This window comes from Cyprinus carpio, chromosome A21 (assembly GCF_018340385.1).
Source record: "Cyprinus carpio isolate SPL01 chromosome A21, ASM1834038v1, whole genome shotgun sequence".
Lineage (NCBI taxonomy): Eukaryota > Metazoa > Chordata > Actinopteri > Cypriniformes > Cyprinidae > Cyprinus > Cyprinus carpio.
The window spans coordinates 21586759-21600452 of NC_056592.1; the positions used below are offsets into that span (position 1 = coordinate 21586759).

General features: G+C 35.0%; 1 protein-coding gene across 4 annotated transcripts in view; it reads left to right on the forward strand.

Annotated features, from left to right (window-relative positions):
* The window catches only part of LOC109074323 (protein Jade-1-like), a 45142-nt gene that overhangs the window by 5733 nt on the left and 25715 nt on the right, over positions 1–13694 (forward strand). For all 4 annotated transcript variants that reach the window (XM_042711318.1, XM_042711315.1, XM_042711317.1 and 1 more), the window contains 6 exons: positions 2831–2894; positions 4794–4879; positions 5459–5616; positions 6593–6765; positions 8695–8906; positions 10670–10837. In XM_042711318.1, coding sequence (XP_042567252.1) covers positions 2831–2894; positions 4794–4879; positions 5459–5616; positions 6593–6765; positions 8695–8906; positions 10670–10837 — 861 coding nt within the window. The remainder of the gene's footprint in view (positions 1–2830; positions 2895–4793; positions 4880–5458; positions 5617–6592; positions 6766–8694; positions 8907–10669; positions 10838–13694) is intronic.

Below are 13694 nucleotides of genomic sequence, written 5' to 3' on the forward strand. Positions count from 1 at the left end.
GGAACACAAACCTGCTTCATGATTTGAAACAATATAATTTATTAGACCATGCAGAAACGAAGAAATTAATTTTCATATTCATAAATAATGGTCTGGTTTCTATAACTTCGGAGTAAAAATAAACTTGAAAGAAATAAAGATTTGACATTTATCGTGATAATTGTCAATATCGACTGATATAAACATTTTTGATCATGATAATGTTTTTGCCCATATCGCCCAGCCCTACTGTTAATGTTTTATCTTTTCAGAATTTTTTTTATTATATATATATATATATATATATATTTCAATGATTGAATACAAATTTATTATGAAAGAAATGGAGGGAATGCATAAAACTTTAACAGATTGATTCATGTTTTTTTTTTTTTTTATGTAGTCAAAGGAAATTGAAAATGTTTAATAAGTATATTTATAATATTTAAACATTTAAAAAAAAAAATTCTTTTATTTTGTGGCAAACGAAGTGCTGTTAAAATTAAAATATGAAGCAAATAATATGATATAATGTTTAATAATGACTACTTATTTTGAGAAGCACATACTGTACAAAACTAAGTTACATATTTCTGAAGTTGAACCAGACTTAGGTTTTGGAAGGACGATGTGCAAAGCTTGTCACATTGATTTTGAGTTGCTGTGTGTATTTGATGATAGTTTTCTCAAATGAAACGGTGAATTAAAAAAAGAGGTCTGAGAGCGTCTCTTTCTCCTGTTCATTTGTTCCTGAAGCAGCAGCATTGTCTGTAGTGTGCAGGAGCTGGAGATGTGTCTCTCACCCACAGTTCTCCTGTTCAAGCGCACTTTCTCTGTGGACACCGTTATCTCGTTACTCATCCCATGGGGGGTCTCTCGGGTATTGCTTAAGACATTTTTTCATTCGTTAAATAGAGCTTTGATTTCAAACTCTGGGTGTGTGCACACAGAAAACAGTGTGTGCTAATACATATTGAGTTTTCTTTCACATCTTCTTGTGCTTGAATGTTTAAACGGGTAAGACTTTAAAGCACATGCAGTTGATGCGTCGATGAGTTTTAGTTGTCTCTCCTTGCTATCTACAAATACTGTTTGTTTTAAAATTCTGCTCTGAACTGATTAATAATGCTGGATGTAGATGAGAAACAAATCTTGGTTTATTTGAACGGTCAGAGTCATGTATGTATGTATGTATGACAGATAAAAATTGTATTTTCTCGCTTTCTGTGGTGTTTTTAGCGCACGTATCACGTATCGCTGCTCACTGTGTTTCTGCCACTGTTTTTTAAATAATCTTGTCATATGCAGCTCTTAAAGGGATAGTTAAAAATAAAAATAAAAATTGTATAATTTCCTCACCCTCAAGATTTTCTGAAGAATGTTGGAAACCAAACAGTTAGTAGACACTGACTTCCATGTATCAATATGGCTCTTCTGCTCATCAGGGCTGCATTTATTTGATCAAAAATACAGAAATAAAACCGTAATCTTGCAAAATGTTATTACAGTATAAAATAATGTTTTCTATTTTAATATCCTTTAAACTGTAATTTATTTCTGTGATGTGCAGCTGTATTTTCAGCATCATTACTCCAGTCTTCAGTGTCACATGATCTTCAGAAATCATTCTAATATGATGATTTATTATCAATGTTGGCTACAGTTGTGCTGCCAAATATCTTTTTGGAAACTGTGATACTTTTTTCAGGATTCTTTGATGAATAAAAAGTTAAAAAGAACAGCATGTATTCAAAATATAAATCTTTTCTCTCTCTCTCTCTCTCTCTCTCTCTCTCTCTCTCTCTCTCTCTCTCTCTCTCTCTCTCTCTCTCGCTCTCTCTCTCTATATATATATATCTTTGCTATCCCTTCTTATCAATTTAACACATCCTTGCTGAATAAAAGTTTTAATTTCTTTCAAAAACAGAAAGAATAAAAATGTACTGACCCCAAACTAAATAACAACAATTTAAAATGTTAGAAAATATTTCCATTTTAAATAAATTCTCTTCTTTTTAGCTTTTATTCATCAAAGAATCCTGAAAAAAAGTATCACAACTTCCAAAAATATATGAAGCAGCACAACAGTTTCAACATTGATCATAAATCAGCATATTAGAATGATTTCTGAAGATCATGTGACACTGAAGACTGGAGTAATGATGCTGAAAATACAGCTTTGATCACAGGAATAAATAAGATTTTAATTTATATTAAAATGTTAGTTTTTTTTATTTTATTTTACGTCATAATAATATTTCACAATATAAATTTTTTCCCCTGTATTTTTGATCAAATAAATGCAGCCTTGATGAGCAGAAGAAACTCCCATAAAAAACATTTAAAAATCACAAAAAAAAAAATATAAATATATGTATATGTGTGTGTGTGTGTATATATATACACATATATATATATATATATATATATATATATATATATATATATATATATATATATATATATATATATATATATTGATACATGCCTACAAACAAGCACGGCAGACAATCTTTATCAGGAGTATTGCAGTTAGATTATTCCCCGGATCACCCCCGTGTGGACTGAAGGCAGCTGATCCGTCAGCAGCATCGGCGAATGGGGTTTCTCTCTCTTGTGAAGTGTAGACTGGGCTCAGAGGCGACAGGAAGAGACCCACATAAAAGGGAAAAGCCCCGTTTCATGGCCACATAAATCTGCCAGCAGCCGGTGGAGTGTTTCCTCTCCTGTCTTTGACACGCTGTATACAGCAGGCCTGACACATCTCCACCAGCACACTCACTTTCACACCGCGTGCGTCCCTGCCATCTTTTCAGAGTCTGATAATTGTTCATCCCTTCTTTGCCGACAGATGGAGAGTGAGATGAAGAGGAGGAAATACTCCACCAGCAGCAACGACTCTGACACCACCGACAGTGAGTGATACACACACACACACACACACACACACAGCTTCTCACCACTAGATAAAATCTCTTCAGAGAAAGATGACGTCTAAAAAAATGTGTAAATAGTGACATTATGGAGCTCATTCTCCAGGAAATATGAGCAAGGAGTACGATGAAATGAGATCTCTATAACCACATAGTATAAAATTACACACAAATATCAGCTGTCACTATGAATCTGCCAATAATATGTCTTAGTAAGATGATATTTAAATGCATCGTATTAAGATCAGAACATAATGCGATGCAATCACATGACGATTGAGAGATGAACAAATAAACAATCCTCAAAAGCCTGATAATTATATTTGAGACTAAAAAAGTGATTCGTGGAGTTCAAAGCAAAAAGGATGCAGAGTTATACGAAAAAATGCATGAAACTATTAAACAGAAGGCATGCAGTAGATTTTGTGCAACAGGTTTATTAGCAAAGTTTTGATAATTTAGGGGCCTTAGAGATGTGCTTATCAAATATGAGAGAGTAGGCTTTATAGAATTAATCAACAGCTTACAAGTCTGTGCTAACTAACACACAAGACAATAAAACCATCTTTCAAAATACATTTTAATGAGCTGAATTATAGGTCAAAAAAATCTTTTTTTTTTTTTCAACTTTGAAACTTTGTGGTGTATGTAGGTAGAGACTCTTGAGACGCTCACAGAAACCTCTCCTGCCTCGTTCTGCTCAGAAACTGAGAAACAAAACAATCGAGCGGCATTAACATACAGTTTCATGCTATTGAACAATATTTAATTTTAAATGCTGAGCAGATAATCCCAGGAGAGCACCTAGATGTGCAATTGTACATTTAAATGCTGACAACGAACTAAACTAAGCATCGTAACTGTTTAGGCGAATGTTATCTCTCGTAAACACAACGTAATGGTTTTCTTGATAATCAATACTGCAACTTACCTTCATAGTCAGTAACACATTTTTAAAACACTTATTTTAAATCCTTTATTATTTCTCAACTTCAGCTGTGCAGTGAAATTCACTTTAAAGATTCACTTTTTTACTCAAAAAATTGCCAAAAATGGTGGAAAACAAAGACTTTTAAGATGAAAACGTCATGAAATGAACATTATAACCAGTAGATGGCAGCAGAGGATCATTCATTAGCTCAGCTGCTATTTCAACTTCTCATGTCTTGCTTTTGGATTTATTATAAAATGACTATTATAACACATTTTTGTACTTTGACTGTACTGAAGTATAAAGTATAGCAAGTGCAGGAAGCCACAAATTCTCACGTCATTTAAGAAAATAAATAAATAAATATATAAGCCCCGACACCAACAGCCTAGAAGGGTTATTTATTTAAATACAAATTAAATAAGCTAATTATCAATAGTATAACAATTAAATAATGATGCATTAATTATGTCAAAATTAGTTTTATCTTCACATGTAGAAGCTGCTAAATGTATTCATCTGCTGTGTTTTTGTTCCTCTGGAATCACTTCATGCACAGATTTTGAGATCGGTTTTCTGGTGGTTCTTTTCATCCGTTGCTACAGTTTTCAGTCAATAATAGCAATGACTCACAGAACAATTTATTAGATCATCTGTCATTCCTGAAACTGTATACGGGGACGATTTGGCCTTTCAGACAAACATAACTTTTCTTCAGATTGTGACTGGATTAGGTAGAGAAACCGAGCGAAGGGCGCTCCCCTGATAGCACAGTTGAGCATAAATGACTGAGCTGGCTTTTCTAAAACCATAAAGTAACCGTGCATAGATGTTTATTTAGGATTGTCTAAAGTTTTCCACCCCTGTATTTTGACCACACCGTTTGCTTCCATTCATAACCTTTACATAAAGTCATACAAGTTGACCCGTGACCCTTCGATCTCTTGCAGGTCATGTGACCACCTGGTCACGGTCTTCGAAGAACACAGGGACCAACAGCACATGGGTACGCCATGAGCAGAAGAAACCGTCTGAGGTGAGAAATACTGTTTCAAAGAGTTGGGTTTTAACATGAATTTCACCATTCGATTCGATTGTCCTTCACAAGCTTGAGATTTGATTCAATATCGATTATTTCTGAAATAAAACGGGTACAATTCTCTCAACTAATGCTAATAAAATATACATGAGAGTCGAAAATATGGAAGGTTGAAATTTGCTGATTAAATACAACATTAAGGAAAGTAATCCTTGTTTGTAAATGTGTCTCTTTCGCCTTGAGGTGGCTTGGGAATCATATATCTGTGTTTAGCTGTAGGTCAGATGTTTAGATATTAAATATGTGTCTGATTTAAAACAACAAACCACTGGATGAACTCACTTAACACACTACATCTTTTCTTGGTTAACTCACTCACTTCAAAAAAATGTAAACATTTTACAATTTAACTTTTAGAAGCAGTAAGTTTGTGTTCATACATATTTGAGTGTTTTTGCACTTTGGCAGAAAGATTGCTTTTTAAAACATAGCAGAATCTTTCATTCGAGCCTCTGCGCCGGTGAAGATGTCGCCGGGCGATTCGTGTTGAATGTTGCCAATGTTCTGCTCTTTCAGGTGTTTCGGACCGATTTTATTACAGCCATGAAGTTGCCTGATTCAGCACAGCTGAGCCCAGAGGAGTTTTATTTCCTCTCCGACCCCTGGAGGCAGGAATGGGAGAAGGGTGTTCAGGTGCCAGCCAATGTGGAACCGATTCCCGAGCCTGTAGTTCGGTGAGAGTCACAGACTTGCTCTTGACTTAAGTGTTACAGGTTTCCCAAATAGGAAAAATGGCTTTTTCTGATGTCAGAATGAATTTGCATACAGTGTTGCACCATAATATGTGACCCTGGACCACAAAACCAGCCATAAGTGTCAATTTTATTAAAATTGAGATTTGTACATCATCTGAAAGCTGAATAAATAATCTCTCCATTGATTTATGGTTTGTTAGGAGGACAATATTTGTCTGAGATGCAACTATTTGAAAATCTGGAATCTGAGGATGCAAAAAAATCTAAATATTGAGAAAATCATCTTTAAAGTTGTTCAAATGAAGTTCTTAGCAATGCATATTACTGATCAAAAATTAAGTTCTGATATATTTACGGTAGGAGATTTACAAAATATCTTCATGGAACATGATCTTTACTTAATATCCTAATGATTTTTGGCATAAAAGAAAAATCGATAAGTTTTTTTTTTTTTTTTTTTTTTTTTGGCTATTGCTACAAATATACCCCAGCAACTTAAGACTGCTTTTGTGCTCCAGGGTCACATTTGCTAACAAATACTTGAACCGATTGCCTTAACTTAAAAAAAAAATAAAAAATAAGAAAAATGAATTACTAAATAAACATTTGAACTAAAACACCTAACTAAAATAAAACTAATTATACTAATGTACAAGAACCGCTGCTCGAGATACATATGTTCTCTTATATGTCTTAAGTTTAAGGAAAATTATATTTCTCAGTGCACGATCTATATTAATGTGTTGTTATTGTTAAACTAATTTTACAAAAGTGATAAATGCATGGAAAGAGCCACATTCACATCTGGATCTCTCAGTACTTCACTGAGCATCAAGTATCAACATTATGTGACAAATCCTGTGCGTTGAGCTTTACTTGAAGCTGAAACATTCCTTTGAATACTTGATGCATGAGTTTTGTGGTCATTCAAGCGTGCAATTTTTTTTTTTCCCAGGATGCTTCCGGGGGTCAATCGAATCCCATTCTTCTCACCGATCCAAACCAGGGGCCAGTCAGAGTTTGGCTTCGGAGAGTCGCATGTTCTCACGGAGCCGCTGAGTTGTTATGATCTGGATGATCTGGATGTGACCTGGCTTGAACTGGTTAATGCTGAATTCAGACAACTAGGTAAGATTTATCAACTATCTGAAAAGAGTTGAAGGCTGTTTTTTGCTTTTTTTATCATTAAGATGCTATTATAGTTTTTATTAATATTTAAAATGAGTTTTTATTTTTGTATTTTCTGTTTTTAGTTTAATTTAAGGTAAAGTGGTAACATATGGAATAAAAATAAAAAAAAAGTAATCGCAATTTGTTTTTTCTCGCAATTCTGAATGAATATGAAATACTTTTTTCTTTTCTTTTTTTAATTTTTTTTCTTTTTTTTAATTTTTTTTTTTTATTTACATTTTCCTGGATTCTTTTTTTTTTTAATGGTTAATTAAAATTGAATGAATTAAAAAGCATGTCTAATTAATTGAAATCATAAAACGTATACAAGTTAACAGTAATCTATTAAAAGTTTTTAAAAAAATCACATTTTTATGGACCTATGAAATACATTTTATTTTCTCTCAAATTCTTTCTTTTTTTTTTATACCAAATTCTGTGTTTTTATTTAGTTTAATAAAATTTTCTGCCATTTTAATGGTTTCAATTTTAATAAAACCCTTAAATTTTTCTGGCAATCAAATGGCAAACAAAATTAAACTAAACCAAATTTTTATTCCTTAAAAATAAAGTTTTAATAAATTTAGTAGTAGTAGCATTTTAAAACACGGAAGAACATTTGTGTGATGATTCCTTAAAAATAAAGTTTTAATAATGATTTTATTAGGTGGGGAATTGGTTCTAGAGGAGGGTTTAATTGCAGAATTTCTCACACTGGATGAGAAGCGGCATTATAATGCATTGTACCAGATCCTTGTAGAAACTGTACTGATAGCATTAGTTAGATGCCAGATATATGATGTATTTTTAAGCTATGACTCTGGATAATTGATTTTTTGAATGGAGATCACAGTTGTGTGATAGCACTAACTGTAAAGTGTAATTGGGTAATAATCAAAATTGCCTTTTTACTCAATTAGTCTGTGCTTTTTATTATTTTCATTTTTAGTTTAGTAACTTTAACTTCTGCTTTAAAGGGATTATTTTTGTTTTTAGATTGCAATGTTAAAATGTTACAGTGTAATGTGATTTTAACCCTTTTTTTGTGCATAATATATGCCTACATGCTTACATTAATTTAATTTGTTTAATCCAAATACAAAATACTGAGATATAAAGGCTAACAAATACCGCAAATCAACCAAAAAAACACCCATCCACGCCCGGTTATTAAAAAAAAAAATTCCAAGGTTGGCAGGTCTGCAAACAAAATAATATGTAGTCTAATTTACTTGAGGTTCCGACAAAATGTTTTATTTAATATTATTAATGAGTCTATTTATAAATGTCTAAAATGTTATAAATGAGTCTATTTGAGAATAATCAAATTAATTCATTATGTAAAAAAATCATTTGAAATAAATTAATGAAGACTTGTTTTTGAACGAATCTGTTGAATGAATGATTTCAGTCATCAAATATATTTTAGCAGTCACTGGACAAATATATATAAATACACAAACATGTATATTTTGTAAAAATGTTTACATGTATTTATATTAATATATAACATATTAATATTTTGTATATAAACAAAACATTTTTCTTAAATATATACTGTATGTGTGTATGTGTATATATATATATATATATATATATATATATATATATATATATATATATATATATATATATATATATATAATAAATATACACAGTACACGCACATATTATGTAAACAAAAACGTTTATTTTGGATGCGATTAATTGTTTGACAGCGGTAATTTTTGTGTCACAATTTCTTCAAGTTAAACTGAACTTTTATTTTGACGGGTTGCCGTGGAGAGATTTGTTTGTGTTTGTTTTCCACATCACTGAACTCATAGGGCCTCACTAATGTGGCAGAAACCCGTAAATACAAAGCGGTTTCTTTTTTGTGTGTCGCAGCACTTCCAGAGCTGGACGAGCTGACCATGGAGCAGGTCGTGGTGGAGCTGGAGAACAGGTGTCAGCAGAACATGCAGCAGGCCATCGAGACCGAGGAGGGTCTGGGCATCGAATACGACGAGGACGTGGTTTGTGACGTGTGCCGCTCACCTGAGGGCGAGGACGGCAACGAGATGGTCTTCTGCGACAAGTGCAACGTTTGTGTGCATCAGGTATTTAATCCAAAAACAATCCAGATTATATTGAGGTCTGAGCGCTGTAATGAATCGCAGTCAGGTCCATTGTGTGCTTGAAACACCTCTTGACACCAGTGGCCAGATTCACAAAACTTTTGTAAGATTAAAGGTTACACTTAATTTTAAGGTGTCCTTGCTACAGTGTAATTATACATATATAATGAGTAATTTAATTAACTACATTGTAATAACTTACTGTATTAGGTTAGGATTTGGGTTTGGCTTTGGGTTACTTGCATATAATTAATTGTTATTATAATAGTAAGTATATTTAACGTGTAACAAGGACACTGAATAAACAATAACAAGTGTTACCAAATAAAATTATTCAAAACTGCTGTTGCCAGTCTCCAGTGAACAACGCACTGATTCAAACGAACCGATCGGAGCGAGTCTCCAGTGAACAACTCACTGATTCAAACGAACCGATCGGAGCGAGTCTCCAGTGAACAACTCACTGATTCAAACGAACCGATCGGACCGAGTCTCCAGTGAACAACTCACTGATTCACACGAACCGATCGGAGCGAGTCTCCAGTGAACAACTCACTGATTCACACGAACCGATCGGAGCGGGTCTCCAGTGAACAACGCACTGATTCAAACGAACCGATCGGAGCGAGTCTCCAGTGAACAACTCACTGATTCAAACGAACCGATCGGAACGAGTCTCCAGTGAACAAAGCACTGATTCAAACGAACCGATCGGAGCGAGTCTCCAGTAAACGACTCACTGATTCAAAACGAACCGATCGGAGCGGAGCGGGTCTCCAGTGAACAACTCACTGATTCAAACGAACCGATCGGAGCGGGTCTCCAGTGAAACAACTCACTGATTCAAACGAACACCGATCGGAGCGGGTCTCCAGTGAACAACTCACTGATTCAAACGAACCGATCGGAGCGGGTCTCCAGTGAACAACTCACTGATTCAAACGAACCGATCGGGTCAGCGGGTCTCCAGTGAACAACTCACTGATTCAAACGAACCGATCGGAGCGGTCTCCAGTGAACAACTCACTGATTCAAACGATTCACGGATTCAAACGAACCGATCGGAGCGGGTCTCCAGTGAACAACTCACTGATTCAAACGAACCGATCGGAGCGGGTCTCCAGTGAACAACTCACTGATTCAAACGAACCGATCGGAGCGGGTCTCCAGTGAATAACTCACTGATTCAAACGAACCGATCGGAGCGAGTCTCCAGTGAATAACTCACTGATTCAAACGAACCGATCGGAACGAGTCTCCAGTGAATAACTCACTGATTCAAACGAACCGATCGGAACGAGTCTCCAGTGAACAACGCACTGATTCAAACGAACCGATCGGAGCGAGTCTCCAGTAAACGACTCACTGATTCAAACGAACCGATCGGAGCGAGTCTCCAGTGAACAACTCACTGATTCAGATGAAGAAAATATGTGCAAACTTTATAGTTTTTTACTTAAAACAATTCTTACGAACATCTTATCTTATGAAATGTCTTCAATCTAAAGAACATTTTTGTGAATCCGGTCCCTTGTTTTCTGCTTTTTTGGATGTTGTCTCTTAAGATAATGACATGCACTTGCTTCACATAATAAAATAAGCTTTTAATGTAAATTCCATTCATTGAAATGTATAACCCCAATTAAAGAATCGAGAGAAACGGATCGTTCGGATGACGTAACGGTGCTGATTTGTGGAAGTGATTGGTGGTGTTGATGTAAAGCATGTGTTTGTTCCTCTCGCAGGCGTGTTACGGGATCTTGAAGGTGCCGCAGGGTAACTGGTTGTGCCGAACCTGTGCCCTCGGAGTGCAGCCCAAATGTCTGCTTTGTCCCAGAAGAGGAGGAGCTCTGAAACCCACCCGCAGTGGAACCAAGTGGGTCCACGTCAGCTGTGCCTTATGGATCCCTGAGGTATCGACTGAAGTCAATCTAATAGAGCCACGAAATATCAGCTTTAACAAAATGTTGGGTTTCTAGAGACAATGGCGGAAAAGCCTGGATTCAAGCATTTTGGCTCACTTTACAAAGGAAAGCATGCACATTAAATCATTCAGTTGTGATCATATGTATAATGTAAACACTGGCTGTTAATAGCTTGCGTATGAGACACATGCACCTGCTCTAATGTGTAATGAGGCACAGTGTACATGTTTGTGCTCTAGATTATGGACACTTGCATTTGCTTTTCCTAATATTTTTCCTAAAACTATTTAAATAATGTCCAGACATCTGAATCTGATACTAATTGTATGACTTAACTCAAATAGCTCCAAATGTAGCTCACATCTTACTAACGATAAGCATTATGCAGTTCATAGGAGATGTATTGAATTAGCCGTACAGTTACAGTATGAAACAGACTACTATTTAAACCTATAACATTTACCTACTTTATCTCACAATTCTGACTTTTTTTCTTGCAAATGCATGTTAATATATCTTAGTTCGGACTTAATAACTCAATTTAACTCAACAAATGCTAGCTGTCAATTCTGAGAGAAAAAAAAAGACAGAATTTTGAAATATAAACTCAAAATTGTTTTTTTTTTTTTTTTCATGCTTTTATGCAATGGCTTCCATAGACTGCTACTTTAAAAGTGTAATTTGATGCCACTAGATAGACTCCGCCCACAAAAAAACATCATCACTTATCATTTTGCGGACAAAATCCTCCAAACTTCGCCCGGATCGGGAGTTACTGCAAAAAGACGGCCATGCCGACAGTGTAAAGTGGTGAAACTGTGACGCCATGTGCTTTTTAAAACCGTTTTCATAGCTTTAACGTTATATTATCAGCTCTGAAAATACGTTAATTTGACTAGAAACACTTGAGAGCGGAAATGTAAAGCAGACAGAGGATAAGAAAGTAAACACGGAGGGCGGAGCTAATACTAAACTATGACAGCAAACGAGGGGTAACCACGGGAACAAACATTGTAACAAATGCAACAAGGGAAACGGGAACTAAACACAGGAAGGAAACATAGAAACAAAAGGGTACAGAAAACACTAAAAGTCCTATGAACACAAAACTGGGATCGTGACCGTATAAAAGGCAGTGAAGTTGAATATAGTGAAAGTAAACATGTAGGCTATGCTACATGTTCTGCAGAAACACATTTATTTCCTGTAGATGTGATATACTCCAGCTTATTATTAAATTCATTGGTTATTATTTCATTATTTATCAATTTTGATTATTTGTTCAGACGTAGTTGAGTTGAAATGCACTTTTGAATTAATTTTGCTTCACAAATGATTGCCTGATTAAAAAATGCAATAAAGCCGCAAAAGCGCAAAGGAAATCCGGCCCCAAACGCTGCAGAACTCGTTCACACTTATTCATCTGCAAGACGCTTTGCTTTCGACGGAGGAAACTTGCAATTAGCATGCAATAATGGATGAATTCTAATTGAAATATTTCCTCGGCTCTCTTTATGTCTCGTCGCGTGATTGAAAGGAAAGCTTTTCAGCCGGAGATTTGAACTTGTTCGGTCAGGTGGAGGGCAAGATGTTTTTGTAAAGGAGCGCCCTGCTTCACATGCAAAAGCCTGCTGAATATTTCAGTCAAAGGAGGACAAAAGCAGAAGTGACAGGAGGAGAAGGAATTTTGAAAAGCCTGGTCAAAATGGGTATTCCAGTAACGCTTTCAGAAGCTGAAGAGTGAGGCGGTAACAATGGCAGAATGACAGGGATGTAGAGAGCCACAAAAGCTGTGAGTGAAAAGGCTCACAGAAATCTGATGAATAAAGTGAGCCGAGCGCATGAGCTTCCAGACGCAGTCGGTGCAGTTCCTCGCCGCCCCGTTCACTTTGATTTCATCTGTAACACTTTACAGAGAAATACTGTACAGGGTGTGTTTGTGTCACAGTGCGAAACAACTCCTTGACAGACTTCGTGAGACTCGCCTATTTTTATTATTTTGTTATTTTTTTGCAGCTCCGATTTTTATTTTTTTTTTCCCTTATTTTTTTTTTTTTTTCTGTGTGTGTGTTATCTTGCATTGGAAATATGTGACCCTGGAGCACAAAACCAGTCTTAAGTGTTAATTTTTCGAAATTGAGATTTATACATCATCTGAAAGATGAATAAATAAGCTCTCCATTGATGTATGGTTTGTTAGGAGGACAATATTTGAAAATCTGGAATCTGAGGGAGCAAAAAAATCACAATATTGAGAAATTCACCTTTAAAGTTGTTCAAACGAATTCTTAGCAATGCATATTAGTAAACAAAAATTAAGTTTTGATATATTTATGGTAGGAAATTCACTAAATATCTTCATGGAACATGATCTTTACTTACCTAATGATTTTTGGCTTAAAAAAAAATCGATAATTTTGATCCATACAATGTATTTTTGGCTATTGCTACAAATATACCCCAGAGACTTAAGACTGCTTTTGTGCTCCAGGGTCACATATGTGTCCTATTTTACTAGATAGCTTTACTGGGTGTCTGCCTTATGATACATCTTCAGATTAAACCAGTGAGATCACAAAATACAGTGTAAGCCAATGCAACTACATTTATTTAGTAATAATTTACATTTATTCTTAGGGTAACACTTTATTTTAAGGACCAATTCTCACTATTAACTAGTTGCTTTTTAGCATGCATATTACTAAAATATTAGCTATTTATTATTAATTATAAAGCACATATTAATGCCTTATTCTGTATGATCATATTTTAGATCCCTTAATCCACAGCATAGCTAAACTAACAACTACCTTACTAACTATTAAGAAGCAGCAAATTACGAGTT